The sequence below is a fragment of the Lycorma delicatula genome, chromosome 12 (assembly GCF_047948215.1).
Source record: "Lycorma delicatula isolate Av1 chromosome 12, ASM4794821v1, whole genome shotgun sequence".
Lineage (NCBI taxonomy): Eukaryota > Metazoa > Arthropoda > Insecta > Hemiptera > Fulgoridae > Lycorma > Lycorma delicatula.
Genome location: NC_134466.1, coordinates 6,117,566 through 6,143,817, shown reverse-complemented (window position 1 = coordinate 6,143,817; position 26,252 = coordinate 6,117,566). Strand labels below are relative to the sequence as shown.

Below are 26,252 nucleotides of genomic sequence, written 5' to 3'. Positions count from 1 at the left end.
AAAATTTCCCTAATTAATAAAATTAAAAATAAAAGATATCGCATAAAAGAGTTCGCTGTTAATAAAATTTCTTTATTAACAAGTGTACGTTACCTAGCCTTAATATTAACACTAGCAGCAATACTACATACCGAGTCTTCTACAGTGTTTACAGTCGGGTTACGCAAACATTCATTTTTATGCACGTTTATTCACTTTCGTGTTTATAAATGAGTCTGTGTATAAGTCGTACTTTAACTAACAAACTCTCTAGAATATAAGCCGATTCATTATAGACATATCAGAATATTTTGTATAGTAGGCCTACATTATTATTTCAAAAAATACACGCTGTGAATTTTTTTGGATACATTGTTCACGGTTAGAAGGAACGGTGTTTTTTGAGGTTTTCATGGCTTCATTACTCATCGACCCCTTTGAGTAACAAAATAAATTTATATGGTTTTAAAGTACATAAAACCTACTTACGGCTGTAAAAATTTCAGCCACCTTTTGCCACCTGTTCCGCATGCGATTTTTGGGCCCCAAAAATGAGACGTCTTCAAAATCTTACGATTTGGCGGCAATTTTTTTTAACGAAGGACACTCGGTAAGAGTCCAATTTTTTTTTATAAATACTAATAGTACCTAAGAGTTGAAAGGTAAAATAACAGGCCTGTTACCCTAAGCCCTTCGCTGTTTATTTTGGGCCTAAAATTTGAAAAAAAAAAACAATTTGTAAACGTAATTTCAGTAAACATTAAAAGATTTGGTTATGCGACAAAATTAATTTCGAGTACGCTAAGATGAAGTTCTATGTTTACTCTTTCCAAAAAGCCCTTTTTGAACTCTGTATGATGTAAAGTAAGAATGCTACAGCTCCTGGAAAAAGTGACGAAAATTATTGGTTTTACCTGTCGGTAAATTAGAAAATAGTCTATTACTTAAGAAAATATTTTTTGGCCGCTACAAGGTGGGTAGTTATCGTATACCAAATATCATCAAAATCAAAAGTAAGGATGCACCGATCGTTTGTTGAATTAATATGGAATACCCCAAAAGTCATTTGTTTCATCGCTGATTTTTTTCTAAGAAAAAGCGAGACAACCGTTTATTTTCATCATAACTCTGTTAGTTTTCGTGCTAATGACTTTTACCGAAGCTAATTTTAAAGGCCTTTTCAAGCACTTCGAAAAATATCCTATAGGTCTTCCTCGAAAAATTTTCCGTTATTTAACGTTGGAAGGTTCGACTTCAGTTTTCGGTGAACAAAAATTTAACTCTACGAGGCGTAACTCGGTTCGTATTGCGTCTACAGAAATAAAAACAACACCAATGTCTTCGTTATTTTATAAGCTTCATTTTTTCTGACGGCAGTTTTTTCGATAAAACGTAAGATTTATTAGTTATTAGTGAACAATCAACATTTTGTCGTGAATAACTCAAAAAGTATTAGCTCTACAAAAGATTTTTATAAAACATTTTTTGCTTAGAATTTATTCCTCGTCGATTTCTCCAGTTATTTTGAATGTAATAATTTCCATCCTCGAGAAGCGGTGGCATCCACCCCCAGAGTTAAAGCACACATCGGCACTGTATAACTTTTGTTCCTCGAGCAATTCATTATTACTTTACAAACTTAATCGCAATCGGTTTTGTCTGAAAGAATTCTGAGCAAAAAACCGTCAAAACACTGGACTATTAGAATAAAGATTTTGTTTAACGCCACTTTGAACAGTTTATGCTCCGTTGGGTGATTCACAGTATAAGCTATGATGTTATCTGTATAGGTTTCTTTTCTGTATATTTCAGAATCTAGATTATTTTTTTTTATTGTTTGGTCTAAAAAAAATTAATAATTTTATCTTTCTGTTTTTGCATCGTATATTTAATGTTACGGTGAAATTTGTTCCTTCCTCCAGAATTTTTTTCTTTTTCATTACTAATAGAATGTCATCCGTGTACCTTATATATTCTAAATATTTGTATTTTTTCACGATAACTGGTATATTCTCTTTTTCCATATTCCATATGAGTACTTCCTTAGTATCGCTAATAGTGGGTTACACGTGCCCCTAATCCGTCTTTCGTTTTATATATTTTATTATGAAATTTAAACCGGTTTTGTTGAAGAATTATTTAAAGTTTTAATAATTTCTATTTCAAGTTATTATTTATTCTTTCCTTATTTAGTTTCTTTTCTAAAATCTTTTTAGTTTCTTTTAACGGTGTAGATGGACATGAATTTTCTGTCGATTGATACGATTCTGCCGTCTTCTGTTATTCTTATATTTATTTTAAGTTTTCTGCTTCTTCGATTGAATTTTTTACTGTATATTGGTTTTTTAATATTGTCATTCTTTTAATATATTTTCTATATAAATTAAGCAAAATAATTTTGCTTTATCTTGTCAGGATATCTTAAAGGAGTATACCATTATCGCTTCACGATTAAAAAACAAAGTTAAAATTAAATTAAGAAGTTGCATTTTTTTATCTCTTAAACCTGTGCTGTTGTATATTTCTATGTTATTAATTATAAAGAATTGTAATGAGGATTTTCTCTGTTTTGTTACAGGATGGTACAGAGGTTTTGTTACAAAGAATAGATCGATAAAGGTATGTATAAAATAATTGTATTTTTGACGTAAGGGATATTTCAAACTAAATGTTCAAGGCTGTAGAAATCGATGGGATTATTTATTTTTTGTTGGCTGCATTTATAATGTATTCGCTGTATACTTACGATACGATGTGGATTCCTTTCCCGGTCAAGTATAAGTATTCGGTTATCATTTTTGTAACGCGTAAAACGAAACTGTAGCTGAAATTCATCGGCAACCGGTGAATGTTTATATATTTATTTATTCGTATGAACAAGCATATTTAAGTTTTAGACTCTGTCATATAATTAACTTTGACAGATAATTGGCAGTCATAAAATTTTGTAAAGAAATGGAAGATTCCTTGTTATCCTCGATATATTTAAATAATTCTCTCGGATATGAATTATTTAATTTCATAAAACTTCTGAGTACTTTCAAGAATCGCTATTAGAAAATTTTATTCTTTAACTTTTTTGAATGTACTATTAATGTTATGAATAGTCTCTATTCTTCGTATCTTATGAATATGTTTTCTGTCTGTTTTATATTTGCAAAATTTGGCTGTATTTAGTAGTTCATAATAATCTTCCGTATGATGTCTCCTACTTGTGTTGAGAAAACAATAGAAAAAAAGTTTCTTTCTTAGTATACCTACCAGATGATACTTTAAATATTCACGACGATTAAAAATGTCGGAATTAGTCAGGTAAAATACGAGTAGTGAATCTGACTGTAATACGTTAGCGAAATCAAAACAAAATAAATAATTTCCTCTCTATTTCTACTACCCAAACATTTCTCATTTTAATAATAAAAAAGGTTTTTTAGTTCATTGAATTTTATACCTTATTATTTACTTTAGATTGTAAAAGTAAACCGAAAAAAATTCTTTATGATTTGGTGTTAGACAATTTTTTATCGATTAAGAATAAAAAAATTATATATCAGAGAATAAGTTTTGAGCTTGTGTTACTTGAAAGTTATATTTTTTAAAGAATTTTTCAGTTCTGTTATTCAGCTTTATTATAACGGAAAGGATGTTTTTTATTTCCAATATATCCTGATCACAATCTAGCTGGTTTTAGCGCAAGGAAAACAAGTTCTGCCCTTAACTCCTTTGGCTGTCTGGGGAGGGGGGGAAATTGTGCACTCTCCTGAAGGAGGAGAATCATCATGTAAGTATGCATTTACGTGATGATTTTCCTTGAAGATTATTTTTGTTATCGCTGAAATGCTCTTCCTACAGAAGTTATAAAATAATGTGAATTCTTGGCTCCAACATACACTTAAAAAAAGAGTCCTCTGTAATATTAAACATCTGTTACAACCAAATTGAGCTGTATTTTGTGCATCCAAAACATTAAATAAGATATTTATTTATTTGATCGAGTAGATAATGGTCTGTGTAAGCTTAAGATATATTGTTCACATATTTCTTTTAAATGACATTCCCCTTCGCTAGAGCAGGACGATTCATTTAATGTAGTGAAATCACCCGTAAGATTTTTGATGAGTACTTGTTCCAACTTACGAAGGACTTTGTTAGTAATAGATAATGACTTTTTTCAAGTTCTTGATGAGGGATAACAGACCGGTTAAGTATTATAACTTCAATTTGCTTATAGTATAGTATAGTATAGTTGCTTATAGTATATTTGTATAGTAATCAATTTATCCTTTTTCATTAATTGAAAGCTACTTTGTATTGGAGGTTTTTATTATAATATTACCATTTTTTTATAACTAATTAATAATAATTTTAATGTACTATTTGTTGCGGTACAGAAATCAAAACAAAGAAATCTGTTTCTCTATTTCTTCAAAAGCAGTGTTGTTTATATTCCATTGTTTAGCTTAGTGAAGTACGTAAAATGTGATGCCATGTCATCTCCCATTGTTTTATCTTGCTTTTAGCAATGCCTCATTTTCTTAATTTGTCGGGTGTAAGTTCTCATTAAAGGATTATTAAAATCATATAGCCGGTGGTTACCTGTAGGTGCAAACAGTAGCGGGATTAGATTGAATTTTCTTTTTTATTACCTTTAGCAATATTACCGCGATACAGTCTGGAACTCCAACCACAAAAGTTTGATCAAGTTCCTTTCATAGCATATCAAAAATCCATCGCTGTGGAAGAACGATGTCCAGATTGTTCTTGTTTTAAACAAACAAGCGACCCCTACGTACAAATGCCTTCCTACAGTGAATAAGTGTCTCCATATGCATATTGTAGTCACCAGTCGTATATCTGGTAATATTAAAAATTAAAATGTTAAACATAAAATGTAAAACAAATATAACCGATTTGAAATTGAAGGGTGTGAGACAAAGATTATATGTTTATTTATAATTTTATTGTGAAATTAAAACTAAATGTTGTTGTTTATACACTAAAATTCAGTTATATATTTTTCTGTCCGTTAAATTCATGTGTTTTTTGTAATTATTATGAAACAATTTTTTCTTGTACGTAAAAATAATGATTACATATTTTAATATATAATGTTAATACAGTTAGTACAGAGAAACAGCGCTTACTTTCTATGAGGAAGGTGAATTAGCCAACCAAGGCTAGTCTTATCAGGTGTCCACTAGGTAAAACTAAGTTTTCTTTCTCATTCCTGGAAGTCATTTGAAACAATAAGTTCTTATAATTACAGGTAGTAAAATGTTTCACTCATATCTGCTCCATATATAAAATATGACATAAAATTTTTAGTACACAATTTTTAAATAAAGATAAAATTTCTTAACCATTCATTTGTTTATAATTAATTCTGTTTTTTACAGCAACTCGCTCAGAATTAAATTCTTACTACAGATTTTGTTTACAGTAAATTAATTTTACAATAAATATTTTTTTGACTTCAACTATTTGAACCTACAATATCTTGGAAACTTCTCTAAATATATATATATATATTTTTTTTTTTCTAAAGTCGATTCTTTCAAGAATCATATTCCTCTGCATTATACAAATTTTATTAATCCGATCAACCTAAGTACAGAATTAATAAATAAAATAAAATTCAATAGAATGACATCTACCTTATTCCATACTTCATGCAAAAGTGCTTTCGCAAGTTACTTGCAACATCAGTTCATCCATATAATTTTTTTTTTTGAAATCATTCGTATCAAATTACATATTAAAATTGAAATTAAAAATCATCCTATACTATACTTAAAATTTAAGATTGTTAAAAGATCATTTTCCAAATTAAAATCAAAACCGAAATAAAATTAAAAATTGCATATATATTAATGTGAAGTCATTTTTAATTTTTAGTAAATGACTTCATATTTATATATGTGCAAATTTTTTTTTAAATTTAAAAAAAAATTTTTGAATTTAAAAATTTTGTTTTATTTCTGTTTTGACTTAATTTGGAAAAGGATTTTTGAACAATTTTAAATCTTAAGTATAGTATAGGATGATTTTTAATTTCAATTTTAATATGTAGTTTGATACGAATGATTTCAAAAAAAAAAATTATATGGATGAACTGATGTTGCAAGTAACTTGCGAAAGCACTTTTGCATGAAGTATGGAATAACGTAGATGTCATTCTATTGAATTTCATTTTATTTATTAATTCTGTACTTTGGTTGGTTGGATTAATACTTTTTTTTTGTTTAACCTCCCGGACTACTGTTATGTATTGCTTCAGAGAATGAGATGAATGACTTTGTAGTGTGTATAAGAATGCCCCGCCTGACCGGGATTTGAATCCGGGACCTCTGGATGAAAGGCCAAGACACTACCACTCGCACCATGGAGGCCAGCATATATATATATATATAAAACTTCTCTATGTATATTTTATATATGTGTAAAATTATTAATTTTCCTTCATAAATTCAGTATAATATTATTTATAATACCATTGGAAGAGAAATCTGGTTGAATTTTTTTACCAACCGTAATTTGAAAATGAAATATTACTAGACACATTTTTGTAGAATTTTTTCTTCAAATTACTTCTGGTAAAGTTCTTCACGAGTAGGAATAAACTTTGTAGATCAACCTGTACGCTTCAGTGTTTATCGGCTCTTTGAAACTAACTCTCTGGATCATTCCTTGAATGATAACTTCCCTTGTTATCATTCATTGTTGGGTTTTAATTAACAACTCATCTTGAAATGCCAATCCAAGAATGCAGTAAACTTGCGCATACTGCAATATGAGCAAATTCTAATACATGTATGACATGTACTCTAGTGTTTCCCAATGTTTTTTATCATGCCCCCACCTAAGCCTGTTTAAAATTCTTACGCCCTCTGTGTAACATATACGTACTTTTTAATATTCTAAAATTGAATTGTTCGCTGAAGAAATTTAAATGATAGGTTTTAGAAAGAAATCACTAGGAAGTTGTTGAGGAAACACAGTAATTTTACATTATATAATGGAGAACTGAAATTTAAGTACGAAATAATTTTAATGAAAGATTTTTCTATATTATTTTAATTATTAGTAATTATTTATTATTGAAATTTAGTGAGATCCATGCGCTTGATGCTTGCTGCAAAGAGATTTTATGTTAGGTTCTAATTTAGTTAGCTTCAGCCTCAAATCCTTTTGCCTTTTATCCAACCTATTTTTTTTTATTTTTTTTTTTTTAGCCGCAAATTATTTATGGCACTAAATCTACATTCAGCTAAATATGAAGATGAAATGGTAACAATAGTTTTCTTGCACATTTGGTTGAATTTGGATATTTGATTTGTGTTTCCTCACAAAGCCATTCCATCGTTCCTTTTTATTAAATAAAGTTCTAACCGACTCATCATTATTAATTTCTGCAAGTTCTTCTTAAACTGCATATTTTAAATATCAGATAGATCTACTAACATTGGCTGCATCAATCAAGTTGGAAAATCAATTTGTTTCAAATCGGAAAATCTTTCTTTTAAATCAGCCGATCAAATTTTCAGATGATTGACAATAACAAGTACAGTGGTATCAGTCACTTCACATTTTTAGAGCCGATGAAACTTTTCAAAATTTTTTTTGTAAATATATTTCTGATATAATTAAACAAGAGTTTTATTTGTTCCTTGAAGCTGGTTATTTAATATATTTATTTTTTCAAAGATGTTGGCTAAATAACTCACAATTGCTTTACTATCGACTGTTAACAGATACTTAATTTCAGGTTTGTCACGTAAAAAGTCACTAAGAGTATCAAATAGTTCCAAAAATCTTTTCAAGCAGTTCCCTTTCAAGAGCCATCATACTTCAGTGTGAAGTAAAAGTCTCACATGGTCTGCATTTTGTTCTTCACAAAATAGCTTGAAGACCACCTACGGCATTAGCTTTAATAGCATTGATACACTTTATAACTGAATTTGGTATTTCATTTAGAACAGGAGAAATATTTTTAGCTACCAAGTTTTCCCTGTGAATAACACAGTGCAGAAGAAGTATTTCTGGATTCTCATCTTTCATCACTTTTAAGCAGCCAATTTTCTTGCCTATCATGTTAGGAGCACAATCTGCAGCACAAGATGTTATATTTTTCATCGGTATATTATTGACATCTTAAGTCATTTTTTAGCTTATATATCTTTGGAGGTAGTGGTGCTTTCTAATTATTTACAGAACAACATTTCTTCAGCAAAATCTCCTTTATCAATATATCTTAAGTTATCAATACCTCACTTACCATCTCTCAAACTTGATTCTTCCATTTGCACTGAGAATTTACTTCGTTTCAGCTTTTCAACAAGTTGTATTTCAATATCTTCACTCATTTTGTCTATTCTTTTGCTAACATTATTGTTATTGTTACTGAGCGGCATAGATTTCACGTTTTTGTCATATTTTTCAGAACTGCTTTAAGAAATGAAATGATTTGAATTTTTCCCTGATTTAGCAGTGAGTAAGGAGATTTGATAACTAGCCTCAATAGTACAGTTGCAGTATGAACAGTAAATACAGACTTTAATGTTGCTCTTTTTTTTTTTAATTTTTCTTTAAAGTTTGAAAGTAATTCAAATCTGAATTGATATAAGCATTATTTTTCGCCTTCAAATGTCTCTCAAGACAACCTTATTTTATTGATTCGTTGGTTAACGAATCAATAAAATAAGGAAATAAGGAAAGCATTGTTGGGATAAAAGACAAAAAGGTGACCGTTCATCGTGAACAGTGGGTATGAAACGAAATTTTAAATATTCCTCCAAATATTGACAAATTTTTTTTTGCTTGCACCAATTATTTTACTGTGGGCTGAAGTAAATGAATATAAGATCAATTAAAAACTAAAAATAAAATATGTGTTAAAATGAATTTAATATGAAACGTTTATAGTAAACATAGCAAAAAAATGCATATTTAAATTTATGATACATTTACCCCTGCAAAGTAACATATTTTTTTCATTTGACAAATTTTTCTGGAAAATGATACTTCTAAAACTGAAATAAATAAAAATAAAACACTAATATTTAACACTTATATCTATATACCACTTGTATTTATGCAGTATGTACTTTTTTTTAAATCAGCAAGACTTTTACAACAGTTTTAATGGATGCTTATTTCTAATTAACACCCAACGATTCTCTTTTTAACTTTTTGGACTCAACAGGTGACCATCACTAGCATCTAATAGTGAAATCACGGCTACGAATATGGCCGACAGAAGTTACCATTACTCGACGTTTATGCAGCTCAAGTAGTGACTGAGAGTCACCATACAATTAACTTAAACTCTGGATGAGTTGATTTTCGAATTGCCCTCCCTGTGGAGCCTGGGCTTTTCCATTTTGGGAAACACTGATGATGTACTCTATTTATGCATCTGTGCTCTCTACGTGTGTATAAATCTACATCTTTAATGTAAATATGAGCGTACTTTGATATCAGCTGTGTTTAGACTATGATTTAACAAAGTTACATGAAGTAATTGGAAAGTATTTTAAATTTTTTGCATATAAAAGTTGCAAGAATGTTGTTTGTAAAATATTTTTACAACTATTACAATACTTTAAATGATTAAAATGATTGTTAATAATGTAAAAAGTTTTATTTAAATCTTTTGTTTCTCATAGAAATATTCATGGTTTTGATAATAGAAGTCTGGAGGTTAACCATCTCTTCTCTGTTGCGACTACTTATCTAACAAACCTGTGCTACCTTTATTTAGTGACCTGCTTTTCATAATAACTTTCTATAATGATTACTCTTCTGCAGTTTTTTCCTAATTCTCTTTATAAAACTTCTGAAAATTCAAATAATTCATCAACTTTCTCTGACCGCTGTGCCAATTAAACTCAAAAAATAATAACTTAACAACCAAACACAGTAATAGAAAAACCTTGAAAACTAATACTGATTTCACTATAGCAGTGAAGTTGTGTTGTTACAAATGTTGTGGTTGTTTATGTTTTCTAAATTTTTAAGTTTTTATTTGTTGATGTAATAATAGAATTATATACCGACTGATGATGTGGGATCCAGCGCAAGTTAACTATTGGTATTATTATTTTTTTATGTTTTTCTCTTACTGTGTTTGGTGGTTAAGTTGTTGTTTTTTTGTATATATATATATATATATATATATATAACCCACCATGTTGGTCTAGTGGTGAATGCGTTGTTCCAAAATCAGCTGATTTGGAAAGTCGAGAGTTCCAGCATTCAAGACCTAGTAATAAAGTCAGTTATTTTTACACGGATTTGAATACTAGATACTGGTGTTCTTTGGTGGTCGGGTTTGAATTAACAACACATCTCAGAAATGGTCGAACTGAGACTGTACAAGACTTCATTTCATTTACACTCATACATATCATCCTCATTCATCCTCTGACGTATTATCTGAAAGGTAATTACTGGAAGCTAAACAGGAAAAAGAAAAAAGGTATATATATATGTATGTATACCTTTTTTCTTTTTAAACCTATTTTTCAAACTCAATTAGTTGTTAAAATGAAAGTAATTTCTCTGATCATTAATATCTTTATTATTATATTAATTATCTTTAGTTATTTTATGTTTTATAAATATCTGATGATTTTTGTTTTAACATTTATATCTTTATTTTGCAGGGTATATTTCCTGGCACTTATATTTTTCTCAAACCATGTAAAGTTGAAAATGAAGGGTAAGTTTTTTAATACAATAAAAAGAAAATTATTTAATTAAAATGATTATGAATAAAATTTTAATTATACAGTCAGTTGTTTATTTCAAATATTATACTTATTGCTTTACATTATTATAAGTAGAGACTTATGATAAAATTATTCTAAATAAGATCATAGATGTATCTTGTTTGTTTAAAAACTTAATTTCAATTGTAGTTGAAGTGCACCAGTTACAAATTATCACCGGTTTCATTTAGAATCTGTACTTTATGGTTTTAAACAGTATGGCCAAAATATAATGGCAGAGAATGAAAAGGATATGAATTATTTAACCAGAAAGTTAGTTGAGAAAATTTTAAGTATTAGAAATGGGAATTATATAAATATTTTATGAAAAATCTTCACATTCTGCTGATTGATGCTGAGGGTGAAATTGTTTGTTTGAAAAATCTCAGTTAAAAATTATAGAGGATTACTTATTCCAGGGTAGTTTACCTTATCTACAGGGTTTTGGTTGAAAAAGTCTTTAAAAAAATGAAGAAACAGTCAAGAACTGCAGATAGTGAATATTTATTGATGTGTAACACCGGCATTTCAAAGAGAACGAAGAGTAATTTTCTACACAACAGTAGAGAACTATCTTTGGTACGAGGGCAATTTAATAGTTAAAGAACAAACAGCTGTAGAGGTAAAACAGTCGGCAAGAGGGTTATGATACTTTCAGAAAAGTAGCCGGTAACCCTGTGTGATTTTTGATCAGCTGTTTGAGTAAAATTTTATTGTTCATAAACTCAAAATCTCATTTTGCAATGACAAGTGCTCTTTTAGTTACAAATTAGTTCAAGAAATGCAGAATCGTTTTTTGTTTTCCAAAAACCAGTTAATAAGATTTACTCTCATATAACCTAACAAAACTGGCAAATTTTTACGAACTGTGGACAGTTTTACAAACAGATAGGAAAACAAAGTTCAGTGACTTATGAGTACCATTCTGGACGTCCTATTGAAGTTTCAGTTCAAGCACTTGAAAAATTACAAGTATCAGTACAGTTCATAATATCACCAATAAGCAAAGTGTCATGCAAGTGCAGAATGAATTCCATGAGTTGAAAGATCACTATTAGGAGACAAGACTTTACATCTATACGGAGCTGAAACAGTAGTATCAGCAGGGAGGTGATCCTTTTTGTGCACAATATTCTAACGTGTGACCAGACATGATTCACCGTTGTGAACCGGAATAAAAAAACAGCACAGCATGGAGTGAATTCACATGTGTTCATCTGCCAAGAAAAAAATTCCAAACCCAACCATCAGCAGAAAAAATCATGATGACAGTCTTTTGGGATGCAAAAGATCAGGTTTTTTTCTATTTTCTAAAATATCAACAAACAATAAAGAGCACCTACTATTGTGACATGCTTATCAACAAAGTGAAGTCAGCACTGTTTAAAAAATATGTTGGATCTCAGTGCAAAGGATCATTCTGCTTCACAACAATGCTTGGCCTGACACAGCGAGTTTACTTGAAAAACCATCAACAAATTTCATTGGGTAGTACTATCTCACCCCCGTACAGTTTTGACTTGTTTGGTTCATTAAAGGGGATGTTGTTTGGTATAACCTTTAATGGCAATAACTTTGTCAAAGAAAATGCCATAAATTGGCTCCAACATAAAGACAGAAATTTCTTTGCAGCAGTCATAAATAAGTCGATTCAGAGATGGGACAAGCGTATTAATTTTGTTGGAGATTATGTTGAAAAGCGAAAAAATGTTGCATTGATTAAATAAACTGTTTTGGCTCCAGAGCAATTTGTGTCTTTATTTATTAAATGACCCTCATATATAGAGCTATGATATCATTGATCAGTTACAGAATAGAGATAATCCTTTATTCAATGTAAATGAGTTTCTAGATGCTACAAGAAACTTTAAGTATGGGAAATACTATCAGCCGCAAAATAAACTGGACCTGAGGCTTTAGATAGTATCAAAAGAAAACAGTGTATTAATGTGAAGGCCCCTAGTTTTATGCCAAAGAGTTTTTAGAGATGTGTGATTATGATTTAGTGCTCCAAAATGAATTATGAGACCCAATAAGGCTTTAATTTCTTTATCAGATGTACCTTTAAAACTCTGATCATTGTATTTTTCTTTTTGAAGTGCCATTTCTTGATTTTTTTAATTCACAATAGCATTAATTATGGTATCATTTATAAGTAATCCAAACAAATTTGCAGCATTTGTAACACCAATAGCTCCTCCGGCAGGTTGGGACCTCATCAGAACTGTTTCTTATGGGTTTTCAGCGAGCTTTTTGGGAGGTTTTGTTGACCAACTGTATTTATTTTTCTCAAATAGTTCCTTTTTTTCTAGATATTTTTATATATTCTGGTAAATTATGTGGTGTCTGCTGTACTTCATTTCCCTCTTCTTCATTTTTCGACATGGCTTGTTCTGCATTAGAAATCCCAGGCTGTAAATAATCTTTCATAATCCTTGTTTGTTTTTGTCGGCCTGTTCATCTGAAAGAGGAATATATTCATCTTCTGAAGCATCAGGAGTAAAAATATCTGGCAAAACATCATCGACTAGATCAGTTTTGCCTTCTTCATCCAAATTGTCCTCGAAGTCATCTTGTTGATTTAGAATGGAATCTGGCTCTGATCTACACAGTTCAGCCACATCATCATTAAGTACTTCATCCATTATTGCCACATCGACGCTAACAAAATTAAATAAGCGGCTAAAAATAATTAAAAAAAACAGTCAACAAAAAACTTACCTAACACTACACTGGGGTACTCAACGCCTCAAAACCGGTTTATAGTGAAAGGGTGATGTGTTACTACTGTGACTAACATGGCAACTGAAAGACTGTAAAAGACAAAGAAAAGTCATGGCGGCTGCAGGCAGTAAGGGTTGACAACACAAACCTACAGCAAAACGAAAATTCTCTGGGGCACCCAGTGCCTCAGTTTAGGGTTCCAGGGTTAATGAAAAACAAAATTCTTGGCTCTTGGAACATTTTGTAATATTATTATTAAATCATATAAATAAAGACAGTTTTTAGACAGGGAAAAGTATAATGTAGAAATGTTGCTATTTTGAGCAAATAGAATTTGTTATATGAATTGAGAAATACTTAGATACATAAAAACCATTCCAGAAATAAAAATCTTAGTGTACATTATTTTTAGTAGAATCTTCAAAATGTTCAAAATAAAAATGTTTTTAGTACATAACAATTGTGAGAATCAAAAAAATATTGTATCTATGTAATATTTAAATTGAATGTAACAATACTAAGCTTAATAAGAAAACCTTTTTTATAATATAAATAAAGCCATCATTTTGATTCATATAGTGATGCTATAGATTTTTTCTTTCTGAAAATTTAAACAAAGTTACACTGTTGTTAAAAAGATAAAAATATACAATAATAATAAATATATGGTTTATTTTCAGAAAAAAATAACAAATCCATTACAAAAGAAAAGTATATCTAAAAAATCTGATGTGGTACCACATGACTTCCTTGCACTTTTTATTCCTTTTGCTGCACTTCATTTAAATTTATTTCATTTGAAATTGAGATACCATCTTCAAATTCTTTTATAAAGTAGATAGTTACACAATTGCTGAAATATTAGTTTTTATTAATATCAAATATTTATACAATTATTAATTCAAATATCTTACCTGAAATATTTGGATAGAAGTCCCTTTATTACTCTTTAAATAATTGTATGCCTTTTATCTATCTAATTCTGTTTTTTAATTATTATGATGTAACCATCAACAAAATGAAAACAAAAGCGAAACGGGAGAAGGTTACTAAATTTTATAGCAATATTTATTATCAAGTAGACTGAATCAAATGCACAAATAAAAAAAAAATGTATTTATACAGGAGAAATGGAGAACCAAGTGTTACCTATTCATGCATATCATATTTGATCATCATTATAATATATATATATATATATATATATATATATATATATATATATACCAATGTTTTCTCTTGTATATAGTATGGATATAGGGTTTGCAAATTATTTCTAATTCTGAAAGAAAATAACTATAGGACCTTTTTCTATAAAAAGTTAGATCAGTGTAAAGCACCTAAGATCCATATTTTGGTAGCTAACGAGGGACACTGATTTGATCCATATTGCGTGTGTGAATACACTGTTTACGTGTCTTCATCACAAAGTACTAACACGCAATATTCAATTTTATTCTTGAAAAATGGCTCTAAAAATTTCCTTAGCATTTTATATTAATTTTACATCGCTCAAGTAGATATGTGGTGTTAGTGAGAATGTGTCGGATCCGTAAAAATGCACACATTGGTTTGAATCCTACTTCATATACATATATTTTTTCTTCATTTTTTTTTAATTTAAATATATTGATTTATTAAAAATTAATTATTAATCTCTGATTGTAAAAATGTTTGAATTAAGATGAAAAGTACATGAAATTTTATTTCACTAATAACTTCTGATTTTTTTTTTTTGTATTATTGTTATTATTGAACTATTATTTATTGTTTAATTTATTAATAATCAGAGGTTAATAATTATTAATAAATCAATATATTTAAATTTAAAAAAAATATATGTGTATCAAGTCTGATTTGAACCGATGTGACAGCACAGAATAAATATCTCTTTCATTTCAATGAAAAAGGCTGTGGGTGACCACTTTATTCATCGCATCTCCAAGTGAGACCAAGTGGTACAGGATCTTTTTTATTTTTGGAAATGGAATTCCCATTTTTGGTAGTAGCTTTGTGTTATGTCAGGTAATATCTAACGGTGGTCCTGGAGGTTAAGAAGAAAAAAAAGGTGTGCCAAGAATTGTTACACTTATGGCATCAAACTTATATAATTCATATTCCTGCCGAGTGATAAACAGATACCACTGAGGAACAAAAAAGAATTTTTTTTGTCTCAGGAAGAAACATTTGCGATTCTGATAGTATTTTTTCTCCTGAATTCAAATATGATATCAGTTTTTCCCCATCACGCAAGGTTTTCGATAGACAAGCATTTATAATTTCAAACATTTTAATACTTTATGTATTCTTAACTACACAATATTCAAACATTTAACTCGTCTAGAAAGTATAAAATGATAATTTTCTGCTACATTTCGCCTGTGGAGCGTCCCTCTTGATGATTCAACAATAATCGGCCAGCATATTAGGATTCCATTTGCCTTGATACCTCTTTTCTATAGCTGAATACTCCTGATGATAGTGTTCCCAATGCTCATCGCTCACTGTGCCAAGATTTTTCGGGAAGAAATCTAGGTGCGAGTGCAGGAAGTGTACTTTTAAGGACATATGACAATCCAAATTTTTATAACATGTTATCAGATCGTTGACAATATCACAGTAATTTTCTGCCTTTCGATTTCCCAAAAAAACTCCGACTAACATTTTTGAATGCTTGACAAACTGCTTTCTGTGGTGGATTAAATAGTTCCGCAAACTTTTCATCGTGCATTAGTGGACCCATAAATATTCCTTCTTTAATTTTAGGAAACTTCTGTCATAAGTAGTATTGTCCACGGCCTTGATGAAATTCTTCATTTAATCCTATTTTGATATGTAATGGAGGTAGATACACATCTTTATGATTACACAACGGATCATGTTTCACATTTTTTTGTTCAAGAATGAGTGATTCGCGTTTAGGCTATTCTTTTCTAATGAAATGGTTTTTTCCGTCCCTATTATCCCATTCACACAAAAAATAATACTTTGTGTAACCAAGCTCCATCCCAAGAATAATTGCAGTTACCTTCAAATCACTACAAATATTCCATTCATACACTGCATAATTGAAGTTTTTCCAGTATAAATTTAACATTTTCATAGGTTTCTTTCATATTGTCAGAATGAGCCACTGGTACTGATGGAAATTTATTACCATTATGCGGAAGCACAGCTTTTAAACTAACTTTAGAGGAATCGGTGAACAAGCGCCATTCTGTTGGTTAATTCATTACAAAGTGGCTTCAAAAGAGGAGAAATGTCATTACAAAACACTAAACCATTTTCTTCAGAAAAATAGTCTTTAAATTCAGAACGACGATTACGATAAGTACATATCTTTGTATTCTTTTGAAGAAGATTCCATCCTTTTAGCTGGGAAGCAAGCATTGCAGATTGTTTTTTAGAGAACTTTAAATCTCTTATGAGATTGTTAAGATTTTCTTGAGTCGGTAAATGAGGCTCAGATGAACTGCTTTGTTCAAAAGTTGTATCACCAGAATCTTTCTTTTTCTTCCTTACTTCCATCAGACTGTGAGCTCTCTTCATCTGTCATATGTTCTGGAGGCTTTGTTATGGGAAATTCTTTGCAGCTTGTTGTTGTGGCAGATTGCAAGTTAGGGTACACCACTGTACGTTTTGAATTTGACATAATCCCTTTAATGTTTGTTAAGTAGAAATAACAGTCAGATTTTGCGTTCCCTCCAAATCATAGAGATAGCAAATGACATGTGGTCTGTGCCATTTTTCCACGCAGTGAGAAGCCTAGAACATGAGTAAACAACAGATATGTGGAGCCCATGCCCTTGTTTGGTCCCTGACTTTACATCCAAAATAAAGTTCATAACACTTTTTTACTAATGGAGTAAAGGACCTTTGGGATTTCACTCACCACATACATGACACAAATTGTTAGCATGATTTAAACAAACTCTAGGCATTTTGTAACTAACGACTAATTAAAAGAAATAAAGTTGTAAATATGTAATTCAGACATTCAAAGCACTTACTGGGTCACCACTGTCTCACAACTGGCATCGTTTTGATGAATTTTTGTTACCCTAGATCACGTTTGTACATGTCTATACACATCTGAACCTGCACAACAGTACCTTTGAGTTATCTCATTTGGTTCCATCATATTTACAATGCTCTAGGAGTTTTTACTTGACAATGGACAAAAAAACATTTTAAAATATAAAAAAAAATTAAAATAACAAAAAAACTGTGGGCGATGGAGAAATTCCAAATACATATTTGAAAACAGGATAAAAAACTGTATTAAGTACTTCTATTGGTACTCATGAGATAAAAAAAAAGTTGACCAGTGTAATTATGTAAATGTTAGACTTCTGGGGGAGAATTTGACTTTTAATTTTTTATGATAATTAATTTTAATGCTCGCTTATCATTGGAATTATATTGATTGTTTTCTTTGTTGCAGTTTATATGAAAGTGTTTTGCCAGTTGAAGATCATGAGGTAATCCATGAGGTTACATTAGTATTAAGAGAATGGTGTTTAATATGGAAGATGTTATATGTTGTGAGTATTAAGTGCCTTTTTTTAAATTTTTATTAAATGCGGTCCATCCAGAAAGCAAGTAATGTTTTCTCATAGTGTTCATCTGGGTAAACTTTCATCAGCAATCTAAACTCTGTTAGTTCTTTAGGTATATTAACTAAATCTGTGCAAAGTTTCATGTGAATACATTATTATTGTTTTCCTGAGTATTTAAGATATATTTAAAAATAGGTAATTATGAAAAATGTCAAATTCAAAGTACGATTTGGCTTTGTAATGTGAAACATATTTGCCCTGCTTGAATATGTAGGAAAATATCAAAAGTGGTGTGATGAATGAATTAGTTAAGATGAGAAAACTGTGATGATAGTGTTCAAGTAAGAATTTATGAATCGTGAATATTATTACAAAGATTTTTCTAGACTACCATTTCTTATTTCTGAAGAACTTAAACAAAAATTCAGTATTGACAATCATAATGTTAGACTCTTTACAAATGATAGATTTCATAGCTGTTTCCCTTCCAATTTAACGTCACTCCTAAATGAAATTGATAAATATCTTAGATATTTGTGTCGAAGGAATCATTTGAATACTGTTTGACGAATACAAATACGATTTGAAAATAGCGATTGTAAGGTTTTAACATTTATTAATATTAGCAAGAGGAAATTAATTTCTTGATCTTGTTAAAAATTTGTCATAAAATTTCTGAAATGGAACCTCTATTAATTAAGAGGCATCAAAATCAGAACTTTAAGCACAAAGTAGGAGATGGTAAACGTTTTCTGGGAGTGAAAATGCATCTTGCTTTTTGATTTCATGTTAAGCGGTATAACAACAAATTCATAGGCTTATTGCTGAACTCAGAATTTGTTGTGCCGGCTCAGAATAAATAACGGTCTTGTATTAAGAAGTATTGATTTCTTTCATGATAATGGTTACTTGTAATCAATTGTAATGACTTCAGAAAAACACCAATTCAAAAATTTGGAAGTTATCAAGCACTGTCCAGATATTGTTCATTATTTACTTCCTGAAATAATCAGAAAATAATCGGTCAGAAATGGAGTATGGTTTTTTTTTCTCAATGTTTCATGACCCAGGAACCCCAAAAAACCAAAAAAAGGAGGTAATGTTCGAATGTACATTTGTCGGCATGTTTGAAGCTTAATAACTTTTGACTGGATAAACCAATATTGTAAAATTTCTTGGTAAAATTTTGGGTCAATTTCTCCAGAGGGTGGAGAGTTAATTTTCTCAAAATTTTGCAAATATAACCGCTTTTGTTAAGCTCTGTACTTGTGTACATGCTTATCTTACCATCTTTAAAAAAAACTTGCCCTAAATTCCCTTTTCCTCAGAAATTGAAAAAAAGCTATCTTTTTATTTACGCATATTTTTAACCAATTTTTTTGTTATGTCTTTCCTAGTCATAGTAATAGTTAAGTGGCCCAAATTAAATACATTGGGGGCAATATGGGAGGTGGTGGAGCCAATCAAAGTTTAAAAATATTGATTTTTTGAATTTTTTAAAACTATTTTTTGGTTTATTTAAGGTTTTAATATTATTAAAAGTTAATATTACTTTTCGTATTAAGATTACAATAAAATTTCATCATAATTTATCGTCGCCACCAAAAAGAAATTTTAGTTGTCTTTTTATTGGTTGATCATTTTTTAATGGATTTTTTTTTCTCCATTTAACATAGTAAACATAGAAAAATCAAAAACATTTCTTGGCAGGTGATTTTGGTGGTGGGAAGCTGAAAAAAGTAAGAAAATACTGATTTTTTTTTTTTTTTAATTGTTAAAACTTTTTTTGATTTATTTATGCTTTTATAAAGATAATTTTACAATATAACTTCACCACAAATTACCTCCTACTTTAAAGAAAAAATCTTTGGTAACTTTTTCATGTGTAGTTTACTTTTCCACTATATAAGAATAAATAACGAATGCCAGGAAAGTATTACAATTTTGTTGTCAGCTTATTATTTGAATTAAAAAAAAAACTTTTAGGTAACAGTCATTTTAGAATTTATGATGAGATCAAAATCATTGTCACTGTGTGGCTGAGAAAATTAGAAGCGGTAGAATTTTATTTTAATGGAATAAAAAACTATTGATGCGATATAAATGTTTAAATTTAAACTGTGAGTTTGTAGAAAAATAAACTAACTTTTGTTAAGAGCATTAAATAAATATTAAATTTATTATTGCTAAACATTATTTACTTTCTGGATTAGCCTTATAAAATATTTTATTATTCATATTTATTAAAGATCATTTAATAGTATTTTGTGATTTTAGGCTGTTGCTTTACATTGTCTCAAATTATGAGACAATGTCAGCAGACAAATTATTTCACTGATTAAAGAATACGTGGATTAATCATTATTTTTTCTGTTCAATTTTAAAATCATAAAAATAATTAAGGTAATCTATCGCTTACACCGATGTTCCTAATATCCCAGGTGTAATCTTGTACTAAGTGGATTAGGGGAGAGGGGCGTTCATTTCAACAATACTTAATACAAATTTTTTTTTTGCATCAAGTACACGTTTTTTATTTCAGTATTTAGCATATGTGATTGTAGTAGTTTATTTGGCAGCTAATCAGTTTTTACCAGATTTCTGATCTTAACAAAAAGGTCAGATTTTTAATTTTAAGTGAACCCTACATATGTTGAATTGTATCCCGACCATGGGACACTTTTCAGTGGAGTACAAATAAATAATAGCTTTCGCTTCAGAGAAGGTAAATTTCATTTAAATATAACATGTGTACAGAAAAATTCAGTAAAATTTAATTTACAAATTGCACATAAATGAAATACTATGGTTATAGTTAACTTATAGATATATTGTTATTTAAATTTTACATTATTTTATTTTTAACTGAGAAAAAATTTGCAGTTAGTACAGGTGAAGAATAAGTTCAAGAAGTTCCTACACTTGTGTATGGTTGAGTAAGTTTCATTTTAATTTCTTCCCTTTCAACTTGGCTAATATAGATTTTTCAGGAACCGAAAATTTCCAAGATTCTCCTGCTTAAATTTCACTTTTTATGGTCTTCTTGTCTGCTTACACAAAAAAAAACTTTATTTTTCGTTACTGCAAACTACAAGTATAAAATCATTTATTTATATTGCAAAATCGTCATTTTCGAAGTCCATATTTTCTTCAAATTGTAATGTCGCAGAAATTAAGAGTTGTTCTAAATCTTAAATTCAGATTTGTCTTTTAAAGATACTTCTTCTCCAGTATCACTAGAAAGAAGATTCATCAAGTAGAAAGTTTTTACAGGCATGTGTTTCAGTGTTTTGGTCTTTTTCACAGATTTGATCTTTACAGCTAAATTTGACTTTTTTCTGATCTTTACTTGTTCAATTCAATTTTTTTCAGTCTCATTCAGAATTTTCTATTTCCTCCTTTCTCTTCGCCCTTTTTTAGTTCATGCAATATCTTCAAAAAAAAGACTGGATATCTTATTAGATCGTATTAGATTAACTTTATATTTAGGCTTGTTTCACGAATTATTTTTTTAGGTGTACAATTCAATAACTCTGCAGCAGGGGTTTGATCGCTTGTTGTCAGATGATTTTCAGTTGTGTAGCTTGCTACAAGCAAACAATCAACAGTGGGGCGTGGATCCTGTTGTAGGATGGTTTATGAAAAGATGCAGTATTAGGCCTAACATTAGAATTTCAAAATCTTCATCTGTAAAACTGGGACAAAAAAGTGTCCAAGTACCAGTTGTTTTAAAATATAGGGCTGATCATCCATCTTCTCTCATATGGTTAACAGTGTGTCATGGAATTACGCCCTATGAAATACAAATACTGGAGGGACTTATTTCTGACAGCATTGACAATCATACACTCTGTTATCATTGTTCTTCATTCCTCGTATATAATCTGACTGACCTGACAAGTTCCTAACTGGCAATTATTTTCAGAGCTTGAAGTACTGTTGATACTCCTGTCTCGCCTAGGTTATATATATGATCCCCAGTGTAATCATCCGAGTGAATAGCTCATTCTTAATTGTCAAAAAATTCTGCAACATTTTCTTTATTAAAAGCTGTAGCTCTTGACAAGCGGGTGTTCTCTCGCTTTCGTAAGATGAGCCATCTATGACAATTCATAAAACTCTTGATCCAGTCAATTTCAGCTATTTTATTCTGACCCGACTAGTTGGCATGCTTGAGACCAGGTGTTTCGCTTTATGTTGCACAAGCTGTTGTACTTATTTGTAAATCAGCTGGATCTTTAAGTCATTTGATCTGCGGTGAAAACTTGCTGACTTTTATAATCGGAACTAAAGCATTTTGATTAAGTATCAACTGTCGGGTTATCGTGTAGATCAACTGTGTTTTTTTTAATTATAAAATAAAGCAAAATATTCCATTCCATATAATTCTGCAGCTCTTCTGTCCCATCTTTAATCGCTTGCATGGTCTTAGTAATCTCTTCCTCACTCACTTCTTGCTTATTATGTTTCTTTATGTAAGTTCGCACCACGTTGCCCAAATCTGAAAGAAAATTAATTAAATTATTACTTAAGTATTGTGAGAGGAAGATTTCAACAGCGTTGAAATCAGCCCTACATATTGCCATTAAGGTTACAGTATTAAAATTCTTTTTAAAAATGCAGTTGCTAATCTTAATAATATTGTTAGATGTAGAAATTCTTACTTAATTTGATAAATAAATATAACTTACCTCAATGGATATCGAGTAAGAAAAATTAATCGATAATAAAAAAATTCGGTTTTAACTTCACAAGACACAAAACAGAACTCATTCCATAACAAAGTACATGTGATGGCAAATGGAGGGAAACCTATTGCCAGCTGTTGTTCCATTATGAAATTTGATTGTCCTCCTGCTGGCTAATCAAATGACTGTTCCTGCAGAGGGAAATTCAAACTATTCGAATGCGCCCCTTCTACCATATTACCTGTTAGCTTTAGCACTAATGTTTTTTAACTCTATTTCTAGAGCAGTATAATAAATATTTTTCTCTGTTTGAATTAAATTAAAATTGTTAAATATAAAGATATATATTTTTTACAAAAGACCAGTTTATACTATTGTGAAGGATTACAATGTTGATAGCATAATATAATTGTATACCAGCAAATTGATGCAGTAATGCACATCAACCATCTGACTATTATTGTACTGTGCTATGCTAAATATGTATTTGATTTGTGGTACCTTACAAATAATATTTTTTTTAATATTATGATAAAAATACATTGAAATTTATGATTATTTCTATTTAGAAGTAGATCATTTTTGCAACAACTCAGTTTCAGTGAGGCTGGCGGATTGTAAAGGGATGCGTGTTATTTGTTTGTAGAGTTTGAAAAAGGAAATATCTGCGATAGAATACATTGAGATCAGTGTATGGTTTGTTGCTGTGAGGTGCTTTTTTTTTTTAAGTAAGGCCCATTTGCAGTGAAATTGGAACATTAATACACTGTGTTTCAATATTCTATGATACTTAGTTGTCACTGATTTAGTCACTATTAGTTATGCGATTGTTGCGGTATGGAAACAATTCAGTGAGCGCTATGATAAGTAATTCTGCCAGCCGTTAGGTTTATGCTGCATTAGATTTTTCGTTAGTAAAAAGCAATACTTCTGCTGAGGTTTACGGATCAAAAGTTATCAGTAATATTAAAATTAAGTGACTGTTACTTTTCGGAAGGAGAGATGAATATTCATGATGAATGATGTAGCAGTCTTCTGATGATAGTGATGATAAATGATTTAATAGAAGCGAATGCAGAAACTTGTGCCAAATCGGAAAATTTATAGTTTCAGAATTGTTGATTTGAATTCCTAACATTTCACGCTTTTTTAACATCATGTTAACAGCAACCGAGAGATTTATGCAAACACCTTCTGCCCAAAAAATTATAGCCAACCAATTACCAGACAATTTTAATTTACTGTACAAGAAATTACAGCCAATAAGAAAGGGATCTTTTAATCGATTGATATTCGGGAACCCAAATTACAATTTATGTTGAAGAATATTCTATAACTTGACTTCCTATTCAAAATAAAAAAAAACATGATTGCGCAGAAGCATGAATCCACCGGTTTCATGCTTCTGCGCAATAACATCTGACTTCATACAGCGACTCAAACTTTTCATTTGAACAAAAAAACTTTGGAAACATTTTAACTAGGAAATTTTTTACCACTTACTCTACAGCTCTGATCTTGGACCAAGTGATTACCACTTATTCTTACATTTAAGGAAATGTCTCAGATTACAGCATTAAAAAGTTAAGGTGAATTGAAAAAAAACAGGGGACTTAATATGACAATTAAATAAGGAGATTTTAAAAATTAAAAATTTATTGAAAGTAATGGTGGTTATATAGAAAAATTAAGGTTTGTTGTTATTTGATTATAACAAAACATTCTTTTTATTACTATTATTGTTCAAAATGAACCTTACTGAAAAGTGTAAGGTGTGAGGAGTAATAGTAGGTACTTTCCTTTGTAATGATGCCACATATTTAATAGGTGCAGCGATTTTAAGACATTAACTGCTTCCAAAATATATAGCGTAACCTCTTATCATATACTTAGTTTAATTAGTACTAGTGTGAAAAAGAAAAGTTCAGTTTTTTTTATTCTCGATGGTCGATGATTATGAATTTACATGAAACTTAATTTAAATTACAAAACTGACTAAATTTATATTTTGCAGATTTTTTAATTTCTCTCCTAGTGCTTTTAATTCTTTGCAAAAAGAATAATTTAAGTAATGTTATGATTTTTTTTAATCTTAAACAAATTACATTATATGAGATTATAATTAATAGATCCTACTTTTCTTAAAACTTGAAAAATTATATTTTCTTTTGGAATTCAGTTTTCTGTATTTAATTATTATAATTTTTGATCAGGAAAGGGAACAGTATAAATTCAATACACTAAGGAAGGTGATGTGTGAATTGGTTGACTGGAGACGGCAGCTGTTATTGGGAACATTAACTTTGGACCAAATAAGAGAGCTTAAATTAAAAATTACTGGAAAAATAGACTGGGGAAACAGGTAAGTAGAGTAGTAACTCTTTTTTAATTTATCAATGTGTATTTTTTTATTTAATTATTATAAGGATTATTAAAAAATACTATGAACTAATTGTTAAATTTATAGTACCTTTGTTATTTGTTTCCTGTGTTCAGTGTGATTCCATAATTCAAAATAACAGAGTATTCTCTGAATACCGGAATGTTCCATCCAAGGATTTTATTACATCTATACTATATTTCATTACTATTTTATACTATTAAATTACTGTATTATTACACCTAAGTAATAAAAATTATAAAAAAAACTATTTTTCTTTTGAATGGACTGAATAGTTGAAAACTTGGAGGTAAAATATAGTAGTTTTTTTTAAAACCACTTATTAAATCGCATTTGGTACGAAAAACTCTGTTAGAAAATATTCAAATTTTAGGAGCTATTACAGGCTTGTGTTTAGAAAGCTCCAGTATATAGATTATTAATCCTGCAGATGATGTGTTAGCCTGACCATAAACAGTTACTGTAACAGTAAAGAGTAATTTCGTCTCGTAATTAGTAGTAATTTCCAGTGACCATTTGGAAATTTTTTGGCCTGACAAAGAAAACAAGATTTTAGACAATTTTATTTTGTATATTCACCTTGCAATTTGATACATTTAGACAAACAACTTTCCAACCGTAGATTTTTAATACCCTCTGTATAATGAGATTTGTGTAACTCTGCAAAATAAACAGTTTCTCAACACTGATGTCATCATTTGAACTGAATCTTCATCCAGTAAGTCATTTCTTCAGGTTTGGAAAAAGAAAATAATTGTTAGAAGTCGCATCTGGTGAATATGATGCATTTGGAAGCACTTCCATGTGTAGATCGTGAAGTTTTATAGCAACAATCTGAAGCGTGTATGTAACTTTGTATTTGAGTGAAAGATGACTTTCTTATTGTTCAAATGAGGGCGATTAGTTTGAATAGCACCCTTCAGTCAGTCCAAAAGTGAAGTGTAATACTCCCCAGTAATGGTGATGCCTTTTTTCAGCGAGTCTATGAGCACCACACCGTAAGAGTCCCAAAAAACTATAGCCATGAATTTTCCTGCTGGTGGAACCGTTTTCACTTTTTTGGCAGATCATGTTTAAATAAGTCTAAACACTCCTCACCAATTTGCTAGATTTTCGTTCATGTCAGGAGACA

The 26,252-nt window shown here is 29.9% G+C and overlaps 1 protein-coding gene across 1 annotated transcript in view; it reads left to right on the top strand.

Moving 5' to 3' along the window:
* spg (dedicator of cytokinesis spg) overlaps nucleotides 1–26,252 on the top strand; it is a 288,431-nt gene that overhangs the window by 51,799 nt on the left and 210,380 nt on the right. The window contains exons 3-6 of the mRNA XM_075380362.1: nucleotides 2,558–2,598; nucleotides 10,644–10,699; nucleotides 17,917–18,016; nucleotides 24,933–25,081. Of these exons, the coding sequence (XP_075236477.1) occupies nucleotides 2,558–2,598; nucleotides 10,644–10,699; nucleotides 17,917–18,016; nucleotides 24,933–25,081 (346 nt within the window). The remainder of the gene's footprint in view (nucleotides 1–2,557; nucleotides 2,599–10,643; nucleotides 10,700–17,916; nucleotides 18,017–24,932; nucleotides 25,082–26,252) is intronic.